The 24,387-nt window shown below is 47.3% G+C and overlaps 4 protein-coding genes across 4 annotated transcripts; 2 read left to right on the plus strand and 2 right to left on the minus strand.

Annotated features, from left to right (window-relative positions):
* Positions 1-2,822: 2,822 nt before the first annotated feature.
* On the minus strand, positions 2,823-5,314 carry BHQ10_006768 (uncharacterized protein; the record flags this gene model as incomplete). Its single annotated transcript, XM_040879390.1, has 4 exons — positions 2,823-4,762; positions 4,819-5,030; positions 5,088-5,140; positions 5,198-5,314. The coding sequence occupies 4 exons, from the start codon at positions 5,312-5,314 to the stop codon at positions 2,823-2,825; spliced, it is 2,322 nt and encodes a 773-aa protein (XP_040735272.1).
* A 658-nt stretch (positions 5,315-5,972) lies between these two features.
* On the plus strand, positions 5,973-7,066 carry BHQ10_006769 (uncharacterized protein; the record flags this gene model as incomplete). Its single annotated transcript, XM_040879391.1, has 2 exons — positions 5,973-5,997; positions 6,045-7,066. The coding sequence occupies 2 exons, from the start codon at positions 5,973-5,975 to the stop codon at positions 7,064-7,066; spliced, it is 1,047 nt and encodes a 348-aa protein (XP_040735273.1).
* Positions 7,067-7,699: 633 nt separating this feature from the next.
* On the minus strand, positions 7,700-12,265 carry BHQ10_006770 (uncharacterized protein; the record flags this gene model as incomplete). Its single annotated transcript, XM_040879393.1, has 4 exons — positions 7,700-7,736; positions 8,515-8,782; positions 8,838-9,054; positions 9,113-12,265. The coding sequence occupies 4 exons, from the start codon at positions 12,263-12,265 to the stop codon at positions 7,700-7,702; spliced, it is 3,675 nt and encodes a 1,224-aa protein (XP_040735274.1).
* Positions 12,266-17,536: 5,271 nt separating this feature from the next.
* Positions 17,537-19,168, plus strand: BHQ10_006771 (uncharacterized protein; the record flags this gene model as incomplete). Its single annotated transcript, XM_040879394.1, has 1 exon — positions 17,537-19,168. One exon carries the CDS (start codon positions 17,537-17,539, stop codon positions 19,166-19,168), a length of 1,632 nt encoding a protein of 543 aa, XP_040735275.1.
* Positions 19,169-24,387: the final 5,219 nt, after the last annotated feature.

A 24,387-nucleotide genomic window follows, 5' to 3' on the forward strand; every position in this document is an offset into this window, starting at 1 on the left:
GGGCAAATGGCAACGGACCTGTGGTCATCCACCCATGTGGTATAATTCACAAGCAGAAATAGTCCTGGCTTATTGGTGCGAGTCGAGACTGCAAGATAAAAGGCTGCACTCGCTTGTAGCAAAGGGTACTTTTGCATATGATACCGGCCTAATTTGTAATTATGCAAGAGCCATGGTTGAAACGAACATAATCCAATACTGTCTAGAAGCTTGTTCGTATGGCTGTCGAAAAGGTTTATGACGGGATGTCCTTCTCGGCATTCCAGAACAGGCGGCCTCTTCTTCATGTCCTTTAGAAGTCTCCAACACGAGCATGGGTAACGTACATGCGACTCGTCTTTGTGACATGGTGCTCCTTTCTTCATAGTGTCCTGCATCTGAAATTTGTCGATGTCTGTCCTACATTTGACTCTCTGCATGATGCTGTATCCTGGGCAAAAATTTTCGCACACATGCAGGGAGCATATTTTCCAACTGAAAGATCGAAGCAGAATTGAATCTCATCGTGGTGTATCTCCTGCGAATACTTGTGCCATGACTGGGTGTGCTCATTCCATCCGACCCATTTCTGCATGAGGGGCCACAGCAAGTCGAATACCACTTTGCAAGTCGCTGACAAGCAGAGTTGATCGATTGGGTCGAGGTAATCGAGTAGTCTACGGAAGATATCGATGTTTAGATTGAAGATAGGGGGGCGACAGTGAGTCTCATGGACTTGAGGCTTTTGCATATGAGACCGAACCTTGGAATGGCGAATGAGATAAGAGAACACTACAGCATGCATATGTTTCACTTCTAGGTCCTTGAATGGGGACCTGACTAGACGTGGCAGATATATGCGAGTGAAGAGTCGTCTTGGTGACGTGATTTGTTTTTTGCAGAATTGAAATCGTGACATCTTTCGAATTGAATATTTTCTTTCTTTTTATCTTAGAGAGAGTCGCCAATCTTATGCGAAGAAAACAGGAAAGATTTTTTTTTTAGCGAAGATACCTTTTTATTGTTTCATGAATAATCATAGATGGGTTTGTTGCCTGCTTCCACTAATGGTACTACTGTTTACGTGTTGAGCTGCCTACCAATAACATCTGATGTGTTGACGGGCATCTACTTCTCTCGTTGTCTGCAATGCCGCTTTCCATATGTGATGAGTTCTGTTGGAGGAAATCGAAATATATTAGTCAAAGTCTAGCCTCATACCGAGATTGTTCTCTCCTTGTACCCATATACTCACACACACATTGGCCTTGGATTGGCCTTGTAGCAAGAAATTTTCAATGGGACTGGGTAGCACTTTCAGATGTTATGATACTTATTCTCTGAGGAGTTTGATTATCGAATCGACTTTAGATTAGAGCTAACTATCAACATTAATATGGAGCGGTGTTCAGTTCGTTATAGCCAAGTTCTCCCGTATCATAATTTAATCTGATAACACTCTACATTCAACAAATGTCATTCAAACCAATCACGAATTTTGGCCATCACGTACATATAGACTACCATAAACGCCCTATAGCTACGTTTAGGACAAAACTCCTACTTAGGGGTTTGTAGGATCATGCTTTTTGCTGGTGACGTTTCGAATGAGTACCGCAACGCATACTATAACAAAGGTAACAATAATCATCAGTCTAGTCTAAACTCCCTGATGATGTCTCTAGACTGAACCACAAAGCGTACATCTCCCCTTCCATCCCCGAGGCAATTGGCGTAAATGATCCCGCCGATGCAACTCAAGACGCACCATACACAATAGCCATTGCAAACCCCGAGGCAGAACCAGGAACTCAGCGCGCGCATGGCCCTCTCTATCAAAGAACGCCGCAAGGGCTCCGTTTCGTCTATCCAAAACAGGACGGAAGAGATTGTATAGTGGCTCGCAGCTGAGTGAAAGGCAGATTTGGTCTGGTGGATCTAGGTGCTCGAATACCAGTCTGAAGGTGTCTTCGGTCAGATTGAATATAGCTGGATTAAGGGAGTGATTTTTAACAGCAACTTCGATGGGATGAGGGCAGTGCTCAATAGAAGTTCGAGAACAAGTTGGGTTTTCAATATCAGCTGCAGTAAGAAGGCCCCTGACTTCCAGAAGAAGACATGCGAGACGGTCGACGAGACAAGATAGAAAATTCAGCCTTGTAGTACCTCCGTCACTTGGAAAGTGCAATTGAGCACTCTGGAATTACAAAACTTCTGTGGTTGTGTTTTACTCCTCGAGCAAGCATCCATTCATGCCAAGCAGCGATTTACTTGTATTTCTATGATTCATGACAATTAGGTTTACTACCATGTTTGTAATGGTACCACTCCTATTTTACTTGTTGGGGAGTCTTTCTTGAAAACCAAATTGCAGAGCTGGTATAAAAGGCTAAGTAACATCACACAGGCACCCTGTACAGAGAGCCGCAATTATTTGAAATGGAAGTAGAAAAACAGAAAGATAAGGCCGAAACCAAAGACAACACAAACCCACCTCGAAGGGGAATAATCAATACATGAATCAAAAACCAATATTAACCAGAAGAGTATGAAAGAAAGTGTTCACATGAAGGGAAGAAATGTATATGTCTGGGCCCTTTTTCCTCGGTCGCCGCAAACTCCAGTACCAGCCAAAAGAAATGCGCCAAGTAGGAAAGCCTTCGCCCGAAAAGGAGAGAAGATGGTGATATCGAGGGTGAATGACCTTTATCGCCGTAATAACATCAAATCATCCGCCGTAGCATGAACCGAACGATCGTTTTCAGTACCAGCCAGAAACTCATGTCATATATGTATTGCGAATTCATAAATATCGTAGATCATCGACATTCGTTCCTTATAGCTCAATACGTATCCAAGTCGTCGGTCCAACCTCCATCACTTCCTTCAATCCTCACCATTTGGCCATTATGCTCAAGAAATCGCTCATCGGACCCAACTGTGCGGATGCCCCTCATCTTTTTGCCCATGAGCGACTCTTCATGTTGGTCCTCAGGAGCCAAGCGCTTTCCATGAGCTGCACGAAGCTTGGCATAATAGACATTACTGGCATCAGTCTCCGGCTCTGAGACATCGTCAAAAGTTTCCCAGTTTTCCGAACCAGAGGTGGCTGTTTCGACCGTTGAGTTTGATATTTGTCTCATTGCTGTAGCTGGTGGAGGCGGCTGGCGGTTGAGATATGGGTTCTGCGGAGGGTATGCCATTTCACGGGATGCTATGGAATGAAGAGATTGAGATGAACCATGTGAGCTTAAATCTGTCCTCGATCGAGAAATACCAGATTTGTTGATCATCGATCGTTGCTGTCTGTCATCATAGACGTCCTCGAGAGAAACGGGGCGTACGCTTCGAGCAGACATCATGCTTTCGCAATGAGAAGGTTCCATGATGTAACTAGGAGCTACAGAATCCTCATTTGGGTCATTGAATAGTTCGCGCATTTTTGGTGGAGGAGCACGGGGTGGCACCTTGCCTCGTATGGTGTTCGAAGAATACGAAGTTGGAGGCTGACGGCGTTCGGGAGAATTGTTGCCATGAGGCATATTTCCTAGTGGAACACGAGCAGGAATCTTAGACGGAGATTTGGTTTGTGCTTGAGTGGAATACGGAGCTGCTGTCTGTGGTGCGTTGCGTCGCAACGTACCCGTTGGCGTTTTAGTTGCAGATCGAGGTGGTGGAGGCCCGCGAACACTTCCTGTACCATACGTGCTTGCTTGCTTGGACTTGACTGAATTTGGTGGCGGCACCGATGGAGTTTTGGATCGTGGAGGAACTTTGGAAGCCACTGGCGTGATCTCATCAAGATACCTTTCGCCATGGATCAGGAAAGGCCTGCCAAATTCATCTTCCCATTGCTCGAGCATCTTGCGCAGATCTGATTCAAGCTTTGGGAGTTCCTTAGCAATCCTCTTACGCATCTTCTCTTCTCGAAGGAGCTTGCCAGGATCGCGTTTCTCTCCCTTGTTACCGCGCGCCATCAAGCGGGATGCATCTTGACTGGATGCTGCAAGGGCGTCTCGTTCTTCGATCAAAGTTTTGTGTCTGGTGATGAGGTCAAGAGTAGGGGCACGCTGCTCTCGGATAGCCTCAAGTCGTCCAATTTCGGCTTCGTGAGCTTCCAACAAGGCGTCACTATAGACGTCGGAGAAAGCAGGTGTAAAGTCCAACATTTCCTCTTCGGAATAGTACAAGCTATCCCACAACTCCTGCAAGCGACAACGCGCGTCTTCAACAAACAAGTGTAGGTTTTGACGCTTGAGTTCTTGGAGTCTATTGAATTCTTCATTGAATTCATTGATAATGCGAAGACCACAGCCACGGTTGGCTGCCAGAAACGCCTTTTGATCGCGCTCATCAACCCCGAGGCGCTCCCACAAGCCTTCGACCGCGATCTTTAGGTCTTTTAGTTTCTTTTCACGATTCCTCTTCTCATCCATGAGCTTGTCGCGCTTGCTCTTGAGGTTGGCGAGATCAGTGTCATGAAGACCAAGTTGTTCTGGAGCGTCACGGTAGTATTTGACAATGGTAGAGTCAGTTTGTGCTTGAGGAGTTCCCAGTTCGGCCCACAGCTTTATAATCTCTTCGGATGTTACTTTGACCAGGTGGACACGCTTGTTATATTCTTCGTAGACGCGAGTGAATTCATTGTCCAACTTGGTGACATAAGAGGGAGAGAGGTCAAAGTTGGGTGGAATAGATGCGTTGGGCGCTGTCGGTGGAAGAGGGATTTTCACAAAAGACGCTTCCAAGTGTGAAGAGTAGGACTCGAGAGCCTCAACCAATTCTGTGCAAGTCAGCGCGTCTGTTAATCGAGTCTTGAACCAATTGGGATCGACATACTTTTGACTTGCTCGTAACGCTCGCGATGTAGTCTGCTGATTGCGGAGTACTTTTCTTTCAATGCGACAATGCAGCGATTGAGGGGGAAAGTGATTTGGAGATCGCTGTCGAGCTCATATTGACCATTTGCTTTTTGGTCATCAAGCGCTACTTCCATCTGCTTAATTGTATTTATAAGGTGTTCGGCTTCTGCAATCATGTCTTGTTTCTCACTATAAAGCCATAGTTTTAGCGTGATTCAACCATATACGGTCAGGATGTATACTCACGTGTTGACAATGCGTAAATGGTTGTTTAATGTATCTGACAGGGCGGCGAAGAGCTGAAGTGGACGTTAGACGATGGCATTACAATGAGGCAGACTGATTGTGGTACTTACCTCTGTCTCGCGAGTCTCTCTCTCATGGTTCGGTACACCAATATCATCGAATATCCCATGCAACTGATCGATGATATTGTTGACCTGGGTGGTCAAATAACTCGTGTCGACCGACATGGTGAGTATGAATATATACTTCGACGTCCAAAAGCTTCAATTGAAGAAGGCCAATTGCGTACGGATCTGGCTGCAATCGCAGCGTGGCGTATAGTAGAGTGGACAAAATGGTGGAGAATGCGCAGGAACAGCGAATGTTGTTCGAAAACAAATACTCGAGTGGGTGCTTCAATCAGAATTGCCCTCCATGTGGGTGAAAGTCAGGGACAGTCGAGTGATTCTCTTGTGAAGAGTGTAAGAGTGCGCATCCACGTAAGAGAAGAAGTGAAAGAGAGTGAGTTGTGATGTTGAGACATGGACAGGAACAGAGAGGTCACAGAGAGGGCTTGGAAGTTGGAAGGAGCTGGTGATGGCTGCTTTCCCGCTGTTGTCACGGCAACCACCACTGAGTGTGCCCGCAATGGTGCCATGGTGCCTTCGTGCCTTGCTTTTAAGGTGTCTATGCTTCCAGGCAATAAGGCTCACCCCCCACTTGCTTTGGCCTGCTCCACACTTTGTTAGGTTAACTCCGTCACTTTCCATGCAACAGCTTCATAGAGCTGTCTTCACAAGCTGACCAGACTGAGACTCCTCGATCATTGCATCTCTTGTAAGAACTTGACCTGATCAGGGTGACTTCGTTATTATCTTGAAGAATACTGTGTGGTCTCCATCCACTATGCAGACTGCACAGCAGTCGTGGGGTGAGCTTTCATCACCTTGATATCAGATACCCAACTGACAACGACAGAGCTCGAGAATGTCGTCCAACTCATAGACCCCCGCCGCGATGCTCTCTACAACTATGACGCCGATGCCCACCGCGCCCTCTCTGACACAAAACCCTGGGCCGCTGACCCACGCTACTTCAAAAATGTCAAAATCTCCGCCGTCGCTCTGCTCAAAATGGTCATGCACGCACGATCAGGCGGATCGCTAGAGGTTATGGGCCTGATGCAAGGATACATCGCATCCGAGACATTCATCGTCACCGACGCATTTCGATTACCTGTCGAAGGCACAGAGACTAGAGTCAACGCCCAGGGCGATGCAAACGAGTACATGGTTGAATACCTACAGTCCTGCCGAGATTCTGGCCGTATGGAGAATGCAGTGGGTTGGTATCATAGTCATCCTGGTTATGGATGCTGGCTTTCTGGTATCGATGTCTCAACGCAGTCGATGCAGCAGATGAGTGATCCATTTGTGGCCGTCGTTATTGATCCCGATCGTACCATATCCGCGGGTAAAGTCGAGATCGGCGCTTTCCGTACGTATCCAGAGGGTTATACGGCACCCAAGGAATCGAGCGAGGATGATGAGTATCAGAGTATCCCGCTCAACAAAGTGGAAGACTTCGGCGCACATGCCTCACAATACTATTCGCTGGACGTGTCGCATTTCAAGAGCACGCTAGATACGCAGCTTCTGTCGCTACTCTGGAATAAGTACTGGGTCGCAACGTTGAGTCAGAGTCCGCTGTTCACTACCAGAGACTACGGCAGCAAGCAAATCATGGMCCTCAGCCAGAAAGTGAAACGAGCCGCAAAGACAATCGGAAGTGGCGGCGGCGGAGGTATGGGAGCATCAGGGCTACTTGGAGGAGCATTAGATGGGGTTGCTGCAGGTGGCGGTAGAAATGTCCCAGTCAAAGACCAACAGATTTCCAAGGTTGTTCGTGACGGGAATCGCATTGTTGCCGAGGAAGTTAGTGGCCTAGTAGCTGCTGACATTAAGAAGGGGCTTTTCCAAAATATCCCCGAGACAGCTTAAATACAAATAGACTACACACGACTACGATTTACGATGCATATGAACATGTGGTTTATGAAAATTTCTTGTAGGGAGATAGAGGATGAAGAAGTCATCACGTGTCATTCATAAGATAAGCAGTTATTTAGCCGTCAAACCAACACCAAACCAATTGAAGCAACCATGTCCGACCATTCATAGCATCTCGTACTCCAAGATCCCGAGACTCCAACACTAAAAACTAAAATTTCAACCATGAGACAGATCAATCAAAATGATAGATACAAGAATGAGAAAAAAAGGATCGACGAAGAAAGTGAGTTCAAGCGACATGTGTAAGGTGCAAGTCATATGTCCAGAGAAAAGAAGACGTCAATATGTAAGAGCCAGAGTGATGCTCGGCGGGATGAGAAAGAATATGTGTATGTACAACAAATTCGCCCGCATAACGGTGACTCGGCTTCCTCAGTACAGAGACAAAGTCGTCAGCTGTTGTAGATAATAAATCGATAAGACTTTTGCTGCATCGAGACTTTCGTAGCTCGAATCTGGGCCTATCGCAGGATCTTGCAGACAAGCTAGCTTATCTCTTATCCGGCCGACCTAGCGGTGTGCTACTGTTCTGTGTGTATATAGTAAACCGGTTTAGTCTGATTACCGGAGTTCCAACAAGAACGCGGGCCGGAGCAGTCTAACGTGTCAGCGTCGCATGTAACGCTCAATCGGCACGCTGATCAGACACGGGCCCGCCCCTAGTTCCGCCAGTCCGCAACGTCCCGGCGAGCCATCGTACAACGAACGATCCACCCGGATTTCGCGAGCTCAAAGTAGAAAGTAGACTCCACCGAAGGATCATTTTGCAGGATGCTGTAATACTATTTTTCGTAGTATTGGCAGGGATCCCGAGTGCCGCATTGCTGTGATTTGTTGTCGATGAGATCCAGTCGCATATCTGATTTTGAACACGCCGGTTTGTCTTAACTCTCGATCGTCAGGGCTCTAGAGGAAGCCTGATTCCGATAGCAGTCTACGCGAGGGAAAAACGTTAGTCTCTGCGATATCCATAGATGATCATAAGAAGATGATAATAGTGGAGTCAGAGGAAAATGAAATAATGGAAGAGATCAGCAGAAAAAGAAAAGAATGAACAAAGAAACGTGAGATGCCGGCATATACGATGACATTCATAGCATATCAATTTTCGATAGCTGCAAAAGCGACCTTAAACAAAGTTTGCTTTCGAATGATCGCATACGTCGCTTATAATAGACAGCGGCTGTAAATGGGGCCACATATGATTGGAAGTGCAAATAAAATATCGGTCGTGTCAGGATCATGAAGCTCATCAATGCAAGAAAAGACGCCGTGTATAGTGACAGATGTTAGTAGAACATGATCAACGCATCGAATTGAGAAATGATGAAACAGTCATGGCGGTTGAAGAGGAATCAGTGCTACTTTTACCATACCTTGCAATCTTTTCGTCTTCTCGTTCTCTGGGCTCCACTTCCAGACTGCGCTCATACATTTCGTGAACGTCGCCTGCCGCTTGCATGTTACTTAAAATGTAATCTTGCAGCTCAGGAACGGCCTGCAATTGGTAAGGCACATTCTGGTATTGCTGGATATCGCGTATCACCTCGGCGGTTTTGGCTCGTTTGTTGAAATTGATGAGATCGGATGGCGTGTGTGATGGAATACCGTCCTCGATAAAAGTTAAATCGGTCAAGTATACACCTATAAAAAAATGAATCAGTGCAGCTCAAAACCAGTGTTGTATTTTCCCGCATACCAAAGAATGGAATACATGGCGGATTTGCCGCATGTAGCGTTTCCCTGTATTCACCAAAGTTCTTCGTACTGGCCATAAGCCTGCGCATTTGTTCAAGGACAGTCGAAGTTCGACCGCTAACTTGAGCCCATGTTCGGGATAAACGATGAATCGGGGCAGTTCCCAGTGCTGAAATGATAGACGTAAGCGTAGAGTAATTGTTAAGAGCGCGACATTTCTAAAATCAATCGTTAGCTAATCCTCAATAACCAACAATCGCGGCAAGAGCAACTCACATCTGCCACATTGACGAAGTGCTTGATGACGACAACGCGCTTTTTGACGTCGCCTTGAGTTAGAATCATTTCAGCAACCCAATTGGTAAGTTGGTTAGAGTGCAGGATCAGAGCCTTGACGTTCGCAGCCGGCTCACTCTCCCCAGGACCAATCTTCTTCTGCCATGTCTTGTTCAAACATTCGGTTGCTCGAATCTTACCATACAACCTCGATTCAATTATCGTGAGTTGTCTGGCAAATTCAGTCGCATCAATGTCAAGGAATCTGAGTTTCTTCATATTCTTCGGGACAATAGGTGTCGGCGTGGCCATATTCTGCGTAGGAACAAGCTTCTTGACTGTAGTATCTTGACCGCGCAATCGCTGTTCAATAACACTCAACAATTGTGGTGATCCTGGAGTTTTGGTGGTGGCAATCGAATCTTGTGTGAAAGCGTGCACGTCGCGAAGAAGTTGCATGTTTGCCTCATCATTCGTTTCCATCCAGTAATTTTCGAACCACGTCTTGAGAATGTTGACTACTCGGAATCGGATCGGCTTTTGCTTGCGGTCAATCCACATTCGCAATTCATCAGGGGTTAACCCATAAGGTGGTTGAATGCTGAATCTTTGCACGAGCTTGTCGAAAAGCTCGGCAGCAGTGGTAAAAGAGCGATACGTCAGCAAGAAAGTATTATTGAAAGAGGCATCTAGCTTGTCGTGGCGGGKCAATTGAGCAACCAAACCCTCCAGCGTACCGCATTTGAGTGTGGGGACATCGGCCTTGTTATCATAGAAAACCTCGCCTTCTTGATCAAAGTTCAAGAACCAAGGATTCTCCTCTGGTAATGAAACTGGTTCGCGAAGAGGTTCTCTCGTGATTGTGGAAGGAGGAGCCTGACCAAAGAATCGCTGTGCTTTGTTCATATTTCGGCGCACTTGTGTGTCGTCGTCATCAATAGTGAGGGCTGCTATTGGCACGGCCGACACTGAGGAAGTAGTACCCCGTCGTCTGCCTGGTTCGCGATTTGGCGCAGCGCCGGCCTCATTATCATCAATGAAATGGGTCTGGCCATTGGCATCCTGCGGGACCTGCTCTTGGAGAAGTGACAAGGAGAATCCTATTTGCGAAATGGTGCCTTCTAACTGGCGTGCGACAATTCGCACGTTGTTGAGACGATCCTCAATAGGATCTCTGCGTAGTTCGGCCCACTCGTCACCAAGCGGAGCCGAAACGGCTTGACAGCTGAGTACGAGGTCGGCCATAGTTTCATACACCCTCTGTTTTTGCAGACCAAAATCGACTAGTTGTGGGTTTTGTAGACTTGTACCAAATGGAGCTAGATTAATCGATTCGATCGTGGCGATCCAGGGTCTGTACTTCTCGACAACGCTCAGGGCAGCTAAGCAGATAGCGTCGCTCAACGCTTGATGTTGTCGAGGGGTAATGGTCTTCTGTTCCATTTTTAGATGTTCGTCAATCTTTCTAATGCTGAGTACGATGGCCTTTCTCATAGAGTCAATCTGATCAACCAACGCAGCATCCAGCGGAACGGAAGGTTCCTGGCTGGAATCCTGACCATCTGGATCCAGAAAAGAGGTGGCACCTGATTCACCAGTTCGAATACCATTATTCTGCCAGTGGCCACCTGTGGAACTGTTAAGGACGAATCCGGGGACGATACGGTTGACGTTGTCACCGCGCTGTTGGCTAGCGACCTGAACATATCCGGAAACTCCCTGCCAGACGCCATCTGCCTCTTGCAAACATTTCGTGGCTGAATCAGGACTCGTCCAATCTGCAGCGGCAATGTGTGAAGATAGAACCAATTTGGAAAATTTCGACATCATGTCTCGGAAGTGTGGGTACAGGAGACGATTTGGTGAAATAATTGAAGGGCTTCCGGAGTGGTTGTCTGTAGTGTCTGAACCTGCAGCAAGCAGCATGCGAAGATGGTCTGAAATATCCTCTGCTTTTCGGACGTATTCGTTGCGGTCGCCGTTTCTAACAACTTGTCGGTAAGCGTCGATGGCATGACGCATGTTCTCGAGCAAGTCAGCCCAGCCAATTCGAGAGCCAGGTGTGTCATCCACGAAGTGTCGGGGTATTGAAGATCCATTAGACGTAGCGATAGATGTCGATATCGAGTCTTTAGAGTGAAGGTATGAACCTTGGCCAGAGTGTGTTGTAGTATGTTGAGAAGATTTGGTGACAGGTGATGGATTCAGAGAATCCATGGAGGTGGCAGGTGAGACATCATCTGCCAGTGATCGACGTCTTCGGGAGATCGAATCGCGAGAAGCCAGCATCAATGATTCGCCTTCGCCTTCTGAGCCAGAACCGTCGTAATCATCTTCGTGCTCGACACCACGAGCCATCATTTCTGGTGGCGGGCGGGTCTGGTCTGGGACGAAGAAATTATTACGATCGCGTGGGCCAGTCTCGTTTGCCAACAACGGGTTCTCCAATGGTAGCTCCATAGTACTCGTTCCGGTTAAAGTGTTGAAATAAAACAAGCGACCGTCTGCGGTGGCTTGTGGCACCCAATATGCGGCTTCTTCCTGGTCCATTGGAGGCACACCTTCAATAGGCAGGATGGGTTGCGAATCGCGGGAATGGTGCTCTAGGTCGAACTCGTCCTCTTGGTCATCCTCATATTCGTCTTCGGCACCTGACTCTGCGCTGGCATCGCCGGGGTCAGCCATCATCATCATCATTCGATGGGAGGCGTAATGCTCTATTTCGTCTGGGTTGGTAATTATAGTACAGTAGTTGCTGGGAAACCAGCCCCGAACATTGCCGATGACGCCGTCCCACCATCCCGTCTCGAGTCGGTTGAGGACCTGGATAACATCGCCTTGGCGAAAACTAAGGCTGGCGCGATCGTCGGCATTGTAGTCATACAGCGCTTTCACGTAGAGTGCGGGGAGCGGTTCTGCTGCTAGTTTGATGGGGGAGGTCTGGCGCTGCGGAGAGGCCTGGGACATGTCTTTTTGGATCGAGTGACTACGTTGGCGACCACCACTGGTGCGAAGAGGGGAATGGGTTGCCATGTCTGGACGCTCTTCGTCGGTCTCGTAGCGAAAGGTGGCAGCATACGCAGCAGTTTTTTTGAAAGCGAATCCGGGGTGAGCGTCCAAAGCCAAGGGCTCTGCCACTCCACCTTGGTACATGACCCTTTTCGAGGGCAAATGATTCGGAGTACGAGTACGTAGTCAGTAGCAAATGTATCGATCTGACTGGCTGGTCCAATGAGGTTGAATATGCTCGCTAGAACACTAAAGGACTAATTTTGACAATCGAGTGCTCATGACTTGATAACAGAACGGATGACACAGGCACAGGTCGACGGTCGCGGGTCAGCAGGTGTGGTGGTGTTGCGTTGCGTTTGTAAGATATAGGTAACGTGCACCGTTGCAGATTGGGGGTGGCTCTTTCGGGAATGAGGGGCGGCCTCGGCTGGCACTCAGAATGAACGTTGAGTTATAGAGGTGTTAGCTGAAGGGGATAGAGAGTTGAATATCCCCAAAAGAGCGAGTTCACAGCATGAGGTTGAAATTGGCGGAATGTAGATCTGAGAGGAGGAGGTCGTGGTAAGGAGGAGAAGTGTCAGAGAGACTGACTGCGAGGGAAGAGCGAGAGCGAAGAAGGCAAGAGCAGACGCAGCACAGAGATTGGCGAGAACAGACTGCCTGAAAAAGTGGGCTCAAGCGCGGCAGAACTTACACGTTACCGTACCGATACGCCGGCTGTAAGTTACGCTGCGTACGGGTGCTCTCCACATTATTGAATGATAAGTATAGTATTACTGTCGATATTAATGCTGTACTCACTCATCGCATTGTCTGTTACTGTGTAGTTACTTGACCATTCGAATGTGATAGTCAACTACGTACTTAACATGAGATACTCTCGCGCCGAGGCTCTCGACTTGTCATTTCGTTGTTCTGGCTTTTTGTCTGGTCTTGACTGACGCCTATCATTTCATGTGCATTGATCGAACTGACAGCGGAGTCGTTGAAAACCTGACTCACTCCTCTCTGGCAGAAATTGCCACTGCTGTCCAGGCATCACAAGAATGAGCAGGGCAGACCTTTTCGGCGTCACAAAGAGAAGAGTCAGAGTGCCGGTACTTGAACCCTGCAATCCGATGAACTAGGAACCCCGTAGAGAAAGAGAAGTCAACAGGTGAGCGACTGAGCGTACGATATCAGATGCTTGGCTTGTGTTTTGCTGTTTCAAGTGATACGTATTTTACGGGACCGTTTGGTTCTGTCACCGGGCTGTGCTCGTCGTTGAACTTGTCTTGTCAAACTTGTCGATACTCTCAGAAGGTGCCACAATATTTTCCTTCAATACTGGGTACCGACTATGTCCTCTTCTATTATTTGAGTACCTTCGTCGTTCAGACCATGAGTACTACTTATGGATGTAGGAAGTAATACGGATTTGGCACCCCGTACTTTTGGATTGGTCCCACCCGACGTTGAAACTTCAGTACGCCATACTCCGTAGTACATAACACGCGCTAGTATATAGCACCCCATTTGTGCGGAACGACTCATGGCTGTTCCAGTGTCCACCCGTCTATTGAACTTGTGTAAAGTATAAAATAATCCTAATTCCTAGGAGTAAATATGCAGAGTCATAGTATACTAAAACCCCAGTAGCGGTCGCTTATTTGCTGGCGCAAACAACACATTTCCCTGGCGACACAGCCAATCAGCGTCGCGAGTGTTACTGGGGCAGCTGATTGGTGGAGTCAGCTAGTCTAGACCGCGGCATTTTCTCTTCTTCCTCTTGATCATCCAACCTGGACAAAGTACGAACATACAGGGCACTCTGTAGCGACCTTGCGGAGTTTTTTTCCGTATTGGCGCTGTCAAGTGTTGCTCCTCTCCAGCAGTTTTTCTGAGTTCTGACGGCGAGTCTGTTATCATCTCGGCATCCGAAACTGTCTCAAACCAGACCCTCAACGCTCAAGGTATCACACTGATACATCTCAAACATGGCATGACTGTGATACATCGGGGTCCGCCTCGCTACACGACACTCTCAAATTCCGTGGAATTCATTTCAAGAGTTGACAGGCATGCTTACATTGTAGAAATACGACAAGGTCAGTCGTTGCGTCGAATCTGTCTGTGCACTCTGCTAGGTACATGTACCGGTGTCGCATGGCACTGCGTCATGGCCGCCATGCGAGGCTCGTATTTGTGCACTGTGCAGCCGATGCTTGTGCTCTTACTTAGTATGTATGTATGTATGTATGCCATACGCGTCGTCGTGTTGAGAAGGTACTATGTAATATCCAGGGGCTCGGCATTCTCGTACCCGCGTAACATACGACGTATAAAATCGCGACGGTTTGAGGTTACAGTCCCTCTGCACAGTCCTCTCGTAACCTAATCAACATCTAGCACTAGTAGGTACTAGGTAGTACGTACTACCATCCGAATATTGCCGGTCTAGAACTGCCCTCGTGTCTAATATATTCTAGCGGCTTAGGGCTCGTTCTGTGTGTTTTCTAGAACAAGCCAACGACGCCTCTTTTCACTCTCCTTCCTATCTGTTCCTGGACCGGACAGCAGAGCTAGGCACGTCGCGTCGTGATAACGATAACGTCGATAACGACATTCGGAGGCTGCCGATGTGCATGTACACATGATTCCATGGAGTGTTCACTAAGAGGCTACGCTACGAGCCGCGGCCAAATTTACTCTATCCAGTAAGTAGTTAAGTCGACTCCGTAAATCATTCTAGTGTAGATGATCATTGCTTGTTCAAGAGACTTTTTCTGCCTGACCAAGAGCCAAGGGCCACGGACCAGAATATCGGATGCATGTATTCTTATTTATTGTTTACAGCCGTTAAGATTTATCCATTTGACAGTTTCACTGCAATACAGGCAAGGATCTATCCATTTTGCGTCGATTCCTTCTCTATGCGAACAAGATCGACCAACATGCGGAGAACTATCGTTCAATAGTTTACCGGTAGATGCAGATTTCATGTTCTGTGCTTTGTGTTTTTTTCGATTGGATAAATTTTGAGGAACTGCTTGAAAACTTACAAGTATTTACCCGATATTCCTTGCATCTTAGTATAATCAAGAAGCGGTTCAAAATTTCCAATTTTGGGACGAATTCATTTGAATATAACACGTGACTTCTTAGAAAGTATGTTTAATCATATTGGCGGTAATTCATCAACCAAGGCACGTCAAAGAATTTAACGCATACATCATGATGCATCGGTCGTAGATGTATGCCCGACATCCATGGATGACTTGCTAGGATTATAGTCCGGAGGATTCGCCTGCAATCTACCGCGAGATTGGTCATTATCCGTTTATCTACGCTGCGGAGAATAAGTACGTGTATATGCTATGTATGCAACAGTATGTATGCATTCTGCTCCTATAATGTCAACAAATTCGTACAAGCTGTCAGATGGTCATTTTTTGCAGGACATCTCGATGTATCGGAACAGTTACCTCGGCATCAATGTAAATCATACCTAGGTAGGTCTGCTCCCTGCCAATTATGTTTTTGTATATTCATTTTTTGAGGTATATCATGCTGGGGACCATCCCGAGGAATTGCTTTTCTTTATTTTCCTCACCTGACCAGTCCGAAAACGCACAATAGTCCCATTGATTGTGTCTACACAAGGACAAGCGTAGTACACATCATCTAGGGATGAAGGATGAATTTATCAAGGTGGTTATGATTGACATGGTAGTTTCCAACGCAAGCGGAAGGATCTACCAACCCTAACATCCGAGAATCAGGCCAATGCTGTCGCTTCAATGATCATTACAATCTCTCATCCATTCAGCGCGTTTTTTCCACTCCTCATACCATTCCCGAGAACCAGTTGTGGGTTCAAAGATCTGTAGTTTCCACAGCGATTACCCTCATCCAAGCGCAGAGTCTAGAGAGATACTTGACCTGGTTTCTATACATTCGATGTACCATGTCATAAGGGATCATTAAAATCTCTATGTTGTACTAAAATGGGACATTGTAGACTCTTACTTCTTTGCATTTGAGGGTTGATCTTGCCTCGATGGGTGGTGGTAGTTCTGGTGGTTCAAGCTCCGTTGGGTTGGGTAACAGTTCCTCTTGTCCTCGCACATTATCGAAAGTTGTGATGAGTCGGCTTTGCCAGAAAATCAAGCTCCCATATATTTCAGTCGCGGGGTTGGCTCAGTACTAATTTAATGGGTGAGATTTTGGTCTTTGATCCTTGACTTCCTACGTTGGTTGTATTGGACGTATAATTGATCTGAGGATATAATATTAGGGCAGGCCTGCGGCAAAGCTCTACTCCATAACGTTACACCAATGCTTCGAAAATCTGTAAGCGGTGGATACACCTAACTGGAAGTGATAAATTGTGCATACCTGAGCACCTTAAAAAAGACACGAAAGTAGCCTGACCCTAAGGTTTGGAAGAGTCGGTTCTAGCGACAATATCTGATCAAGGTTGTCATACATTTCTTTACTCAAAATAGATATGCACACATGTAAATATGTAAATAAACGAACAATATGTGATTTGATAGCCGCCATTTCAAGCTCCAGAACTCCCTTGCCATACTTAATGTCAATACTTACATGCGAGTGCCAAATCACTTCTCTGAATCTGTAAAGCCCACCTCGCATGCTACCGACGTAATCGTACTGCCAATTAAGTTTTAAGATACCATTAAGCAAGCTCATTGACCGTAGCTTACTTTCTTCAACACAAATCATGAACTTGATGAACTTGATGAGCGAATCTCGCCTGAGCTGCCCAAACGAACGCACGATCATCATGATCTCGCCTCGGTGGAGCATATTACTAGTACATGAGTCCGCTGAAATATAATAGCCATTGAAGGTGAAATCCGGCATCTGTGATAATCATGGTGCCAAATTTGTACAATATGCTTGTTCAACCATTAAAGGCCCGTATCAATTGATCAAGGTCGATTTATATCTCGGGGGAATGCGGAGGCGGGAATTAGATGAGAAGGCGCACATGTTCTGCTAATACTTTCCCCAGTGATCATGGTGCAAAGATGCAGTACATACTTCCTGTGGTATTGTACTGGTCTGATTTGAGATCATCGACAAGACATTCAAGACCGGGAGTCTGAAGTGCGCCGGCATGGCTTATATGGCAGGGATACCACTCGCTACTCGAGAGTCAGAGCCCGAACATCCTAGCTGTGCAATCAACCTTCAATATGAATATTCCACCTACTTTGAACATTGCATCAGCCATTGCCTGTGTGATAAATATGACTCAGTTTTACTCAGGGCCATATAGGCGACCACCCCACATCCAAGACAACGACCGATAAGGAGATAAGAAAACCCCCGCTTCAGACAACACGAGACTTCATCCTCTCACTATTCTCTGGGGAAACTCTTAGGCTCGAAGGGTTTTCGGAAATGACGACTATTTTCGCCAACGGGCACTTCTTCACCGGAAAGGGGACGGAACAGGTAGACGAGGCGTCCTTTGCGGAATGCTTGGTGATCCAGGACGACACCATTGTGCACGTCGGTTCGTCAACAGACGAAGTGGTTTCCCAGGCTCAGCAGAACGGTGCTGTGGTTCGGGATCTGAAGAAGAGATATGTTCTTCCTGGCTTCATTGATGGGCACATGCATCTGCTCCTTCTCGGCCAGGCGCTCCAAAAGCTAGACCTGGACGGCTGCAAGGACCTCAGCGAAATCCGGGAGAGAATTAGCGTGTACGCCAAACAGAATCCACAGGTTCCTCGGATTTTGTGCAAAGGATGGATGCAGAGTATGACCGACAATGAGGCTCTGGCGTCAATGCTGGATGATCTCGACCCACGACCGATTTTCATTGATGCTAAGGACTTGCACTCAACATGGTGCAACACTGCCGCACTTCAGGAATTAAAGGTCGATGAAATGGCCGATCCAGAGGGTGGCACCATTCATCGCGATGAAAATGGCAAGCCATCGGGTCTTCTATCAGAAGCCGTGGTCTTTGCTGTGATCTGGCCGCATCTTGCGCGTGCTGCTTCAATGGAAGAGAAACTGGATGCTTTGAAGGGCGCAATTAGCGCGTATACCGCTTCCGGATACACTGGTCTTGTTGATATGGCCATGGACGAAAACACATGGGAGGCACTTCTCGTCTTGCGACAGCAGCAGCCGAACGGGACATTGAATCTGCGTATTGCTGCCCATTGGCTGATAGTGCCATCCGCAGACTCGGAAGCAGATCTGAAGCAGGTTGACAGAGCAACTGAGCTTCATGCCGAGTACAATCTGGAAAGTTCGCCCGACTTCCGCATTGCAGGTATCAAAGTCATCTGTGACGGAGTAGTTGATGGATGCACTGCAGCACTTCTCGAGCCGTATGCCCTTAACGGCGTCTCGTGTGATCCTCTCTGGCCGGAGGAGAGATTAGCGCCTGTTGTCAGTCGCGCGGTCAAGGCAGGGCTTCAATGTGCTCTACACGCGATAGGAGACAAAACCGTGCATATGGTGCTGAATGTGCTCGAGGCTCACGGTACTCGCGATGGTCGACACCGCATCGAGCATCTTGAAATGACGACTGCCGAAGACGCAGCTCGATTAGGCAAGCTAGGTGTTACAGCATCAGTGCAACCGGTACACTCAGACCCGGATATCCTACGAGCATGGCCTTCATTGATTGGACATGATCGATGTCGTCGCGCATTCGCATATCGCGACTTTGTTGATGGTGGCGCCCCGATCGCCTTCGGATCTGACTCGCCCACAGCACCATTCGAGCCTTTACCAAACGTATATACAGCGACCACTAGACGATCCGCTCGATTGCCCGATTCTGAAGAGACTGTGAATCCGCATTTCGCTCTGCCGCTGGTTACTGCTTTCACGGCGGCGACCACGGGTGCCGCGTACGCCTGCTTTGCGGATAAGATTACAGGCAAGCTAGAGAAAGGGTTGAAGGCGGATTTTGTGGTTGTTGATATGGAGTGGTCGAAGGAGAAATTGTTGCAGGCGACTGTGGACGAGACTTGGTTTGGGGGAGAAAAAGTCTTTAGTGTACAACGGTAGATCGAAATTTATAGAAGATACAAAATGCCATCTGATAAGTCTACTAGAATGCTTCCACTATTATACCTCAAGCCTAAGATTTCGATCCAGATAATCTAATAAAAAAACATTATACTGAAATCACAGCATGACTTAAGCTGTTTCTCGATGGATGAGCATGTTAGTATTTCGTACTAAGATATTTTGACCATGTGCAATGAGTAGACTCTGCTGTTCTTTGACGGAACACAAAACCTACTGCACAGAACCGACGAGTCTTCGAGGGATGCATTTATCCTCGATCGACGTCTTTTTTATCCCAAACGAGTCAAGTCCCATGTCCAGACTTTGGGAGTGCTTTTCAGACTTAGGAAAACTTATTCGTGAGTCGTTCACCAACAGAGTCCACCTTTAAGTCGACACCAGTGGCGCCGGGGAACCGGGAACTCCCTTCAAGCCCCTTTTTTCGGTACTTGACTTTTTAGAGCAGTAAAGCAGCTTCATTTCCCAGCCAAGATCCACTCGTAATCTAACTCAACGGGGATGACCATCCTTTCTCTTTGCAACATCCCACACTAGAAAACGGAGTGTCGGAACAAAAGAATATTCTTCATTTTCTAGCTCGATAGAATAGGCCCAGGCAGGATCCTCACCGGAGACTCCAATTGACGAATCCAGCAAAGGCGTGTCCCGAAGAAGAGGTTAAGCTTCCGAATTCTCAAACGATGGGTGTTTTGTGGCTTGTTTGCCTGGTAAGGAAATGAAAGGGGGAGATCTTGCTCTTGAGTAAGGAGCCTGAGGAAAGGGGCAAAAAAGCAAGTTTGCCAAGGATGTGTACGAATTGCCTAAAGTGGGAATAGTTTTAATCATGCGCGAGTTGCAGATTGTTTGCATGGCATTTTCGATTTAAGATTAGAAAAATGCAACTCKCATCACATAGAAGATATCAAGGAATAAGAGAAGCGGTCAGTAAGGCATCGAATATTGTCAACTATATACTTAGCATTTTTAATATAGCGTGTGGACTGTTGAGATGCTAGCATTTTAGTCAATTCTTCACCGACTCGGTTGACTTGTCGGTGTATCGAGGATGCTAAGTATTCACCTCTCTACTGAGTCTACCCCGTACATGTTCGGGATTGATTGACCGACTTTGTCGAGCAAATCTAGACTATCGGGCACAATACTACATCACGAATACATACCGATTGAATGATTTGACGGTTTCGACTCTTGACTTGGGATGAATGATTCATGACAGGAGATAGACTCCACTAAGGTCAGGTCCCGCACACAGCATATGTATAATCCTTGCCAGAGGCGAGAGGTCCGATGAGTAAATACCTGTGATAATTTGATAGATAATGTTTGTCGCCAATATGCTCCGAGAATAGGTAATAATATAGTATGAAGTACGTATGGCATGAATCCATGGGTGATGGATCGGATGGAAAGAGGGACGGTCCGCTGCGCCAGCGGGAAAAACCGAGGGGCTGGACCTGTAAGGACCCAGTACGCTCGACTAGGGCCAACGACTCACCGCGTACGTACTACGTAATCTTACAGTCTATTAATTCTAGTCTTGTTTATTTTCAGAGATCAATATGAAGATAGACAACAATCAAAGCGGTGAGGCCTGTTGGTACATTTTCCGTGAATATGGGATGTCTTTGCTGCGTTGGTACCTTGTTGCGTAGTTTAGCGGGTATGTACATAGTCTGAACTTTGCATCGACGTAATAGTACAGACTTCCAAGTCAGTACAGTACATACGAAAGGTCCGGATCGCGAACGACAAACCTTGAATCTGAACAATGAATAACGTTTCTTGGATACGAGCTAGTATCATGGCATACCGACGCGTCGTACGTGTATGTATTGTCGTACCCGGATTGAGTACTCGGCACTGACTAGCGAGCAATCCACTTTTCCAGCGATGATCAACAGGAACCATCTGCTTTATCCTGGATGCGATGCGGACATGATGGCATCATGCTTGCCTAGTATGGTAATCACTTCTTATAGCTCCTTATCTCATCGTTTAGTGAACAACTACAAAGCCACAGGTATGTGGCTCGGCTACGTGGCATTGTCTCAATTCTCCAACGCCTTGGGAAATCACGAGGACGCGCTTAGCCCTAACAACGAAGCCGAATATCCGTACAGCTAGTAAGTGCTACCATGTCAGTCAACCCGAGTAAGGGATACCTAGGCAAGAGAAGATGTAAATAGGTCGAAAGACATCGACAGGAAATACTCCGCGATTTATGTGAATTGTCGAGGCTCGAGACTTTCTGTCAGTGTAAAACCAGCCAGTGAGCCACAAAAGCCACACGATTCTTGTTCCTTTGTAATTCTGTATCCGGCGTATGAGCTTGTATGGAATTCTGTAAACTGTCATCCAGTCGGTGACATTTCTGGTTAATGTCGACTGATCTGCAATCTGACTGGTCGCCCTTGAATTATTGCGATTGCGATTGGACAGCTGCGTTTCCGTCATCCGTTTGCTGGTTGCTATTCGGTTGGTTGAAGTTTATTCATATCAGCGCTGACTGTACAGACTACTGCAAGTTGTATGTAGAATTATTTCACTGACATGTACTCTCAACTGCATGCCTATGTATTGTTATATTAGCACTAATATACGGCAAGGGATCCCCGGAGTACTCAGATCGGTCCCCGAATCTGTAAATTACTCCGTCGACAATCACGAGCACTCTAAAACCGATTATGGAATGGTAAGTCAGAAATCTCTACTCATCAAGGAGGGGCATGGAGGGGGAGGGGAGTTGATGGTAGAGGGGCAAATACGTATCAATTATTTGTCTGTTTTTATTCGCATCTGAACTGGTAAGGGAGAGCAAAACTATCACATGAATGATGTTTGGGTTATGTACGTACGCACTGTAGCCGGCATAACCTTGCTCGAGTCCTAGGAACTCGGTCCGCAGTTGCCATCAGGATAATAAGTCAAGTAGGCCACGAGACCTGTGTCGACTACACAGTTGTAAATCATAGCGTGGGAGAAGGTTCGTGGCCCGGCCTCTAACGGACTGGGAGGGTTGCAACTGGCACAGAAAGCGATTCCTACTGAACGCCTCATTTGTTTCGTTGCGTACAAGCCGGGGCTGGACGGAAAGCCAGAAAGGGGGCTTATTTGTTTGGCTGGCAAACAAMCCAGCCGCAAAAGGAGGGGCCAGAAGGAGGGGCATAGTGGGCTGGTGGCAGGTTTTGCTGTTTTGGGCCTTATTTCCAGAACGTACGAACGATACCGTCACGGGTATTGGATCGTAATGGACGTATTGTCGCCAGGCAAAGTGCGTGTGCTTGGTTGCTTGGTGTTACGGCTGCCAAGCGATCGGGCTCTGGCGCGGCCCCGCTCCCGATGTATCCAAGATTGCGGTTTATGTACGTATCATGATCGATGCTTCATGATTCAGGTGGGTTAGAAGAATATTGGGGAGTCTCAGATCATCGATGTGGACGATCTCAGTTGGAAATTGAGCGCAACTACCAGCATTCATTTTGACATCTTGTTATGCTTTGACTTACATGGGGGTATATTCTATAACCCCCGGATTGCATCCATTACCGAGGCCAACAGCAGGACTGAATACTATCGACAAGCTCGGCAAATTCACAAAACGCACAATGGAAAATTTTCAAAAATTCCAAATCCAGCCCACAAAATATACCATCGTAGTCCGACTCCTTGAGTCTTAGACTGTGTACTAGTGCACCTAGTTTATGCAGCTAAAACCAGGCTGGCTAGAAATAGCAGACAAGGAACCCGTTGTACCGGGATGACGGTTGCCAGGTCCGCCATGTGGGCTGAGGGAAGGGGCGATGGCGCGTTTGGTCGTTTCTTAAGCCGTCGTGGATGCCAATCAAACATACATATATAGTAATGGTGGTGTGGAATCACAGGTCGAGGTGAACTCTATGGTGCTCACTGCTTACTGCATCTTAGGTGAGCAAGACGCCGAACGATACGTAGTTATTCGGAGACATCCAAAGTGATCAATACAATCTGGCTGTTTCCTTCGTAGCGTGGCATGACAGGGGTAGGAATGGCCAATACAAAGATGACAGATATATCTCTTCTTCTTGGTTCCGTATTTTGTTCTTGTTCTCAAGATCAAAGAATGGCCAGTATCTGTATTAATCAGGTTTATGATTTGCCTGGTACTTTTATTTGACTTGGTGACGCCGCTACAACGGCGGACCACCATACGGTAGTCCCGTTCCTATCGAAGCCTGAGGCCGACATGACTTATTAACACGACACACTACGGCCAATCTGGTAAGTTTCCAGGCAGCCCCCGGCTTAGTTAAGTGCGTGGCCCCATGCTTGACTGGTGCGTGTTCATGGCTGTCGTACTAGATACGTAATCAAACTGTATTGAAATACCAATGCCCCCCCTTTTCTCCCCTCCATGGCCCGCTTATGCGCCCCTCCTCGGCCTCTTCTCACACGCAAAAGACAAGACAATGACACGCGCGCGTCTTGGAATTACGCCTGCGTCTGTATTATTACACATCATACAGCGCATGGGTGCAGTAATCGCGTTATATTAATCGTAAGTAATACCACGCGTGTAATACTATTTCCACCAGCGGCATCATCGTCTGGTGAGTGTCTTGTTCGATCGCCCCGTTGTCCTTCTGCCAACAACCGGCCGACCCGCCTTCCCCCCTCTGTCGTTGTTACAGACACTCACTCACGCGCTCTTTCCAGCTCGCCCGTCAAATTCCACTCACTTCGTTTCTTCCCCTCCCTCCTGCCTCTCCTCCGTCCTTCTTTACCTCTCTCCCTTCCCTTTCCATCCTATTTTATTTCCTTCGGGTTTCAACATCTTCCCTACTCCTCCCCCCCTCCCCTCCCATCACATACCGGACTATATACAGTTCCATAATAGCATCATCTCTTCATTTCTGGTCGTCCTGCTCGACCACTCATCCTTAATCTTTATTCTGTCCGCCTGTGGCTGGACGCTTCTTCCCCAGTTCCCCTCTCCCATACCCCCTCATCCGATCAACCCCGTTTCCCAGTTTTGCACCATCACAGCTCACCCCGCCCAAGGAATGAACAGACAGCAACGCGACTCTTCAACGTCGTTAAACCTCATTCACACCCGGTGCGCGCCCTCTGTCCGGCTGATACCGCAGTCGTATTCTTTGTCACCTTCAACATATTGACAAGAATAATTGTCCGTGGCCCTTCGTCCTACACACATCGAG

The sequence above is a fragment of the Talaromyces amestolkiae genome, assembly GCF_001896365.1.
Source record: "Talaromyces amestolkiae strain CIB chromosome Unknown scaffold13.1, whole genome shotgun sequence".
NCBI lineage: Eukaryota > Fungi > Ascomycota > Eurotiomycetes > Eurotiales > Trichocomaceae > Talaromyces > Talaromyces amestolkiae.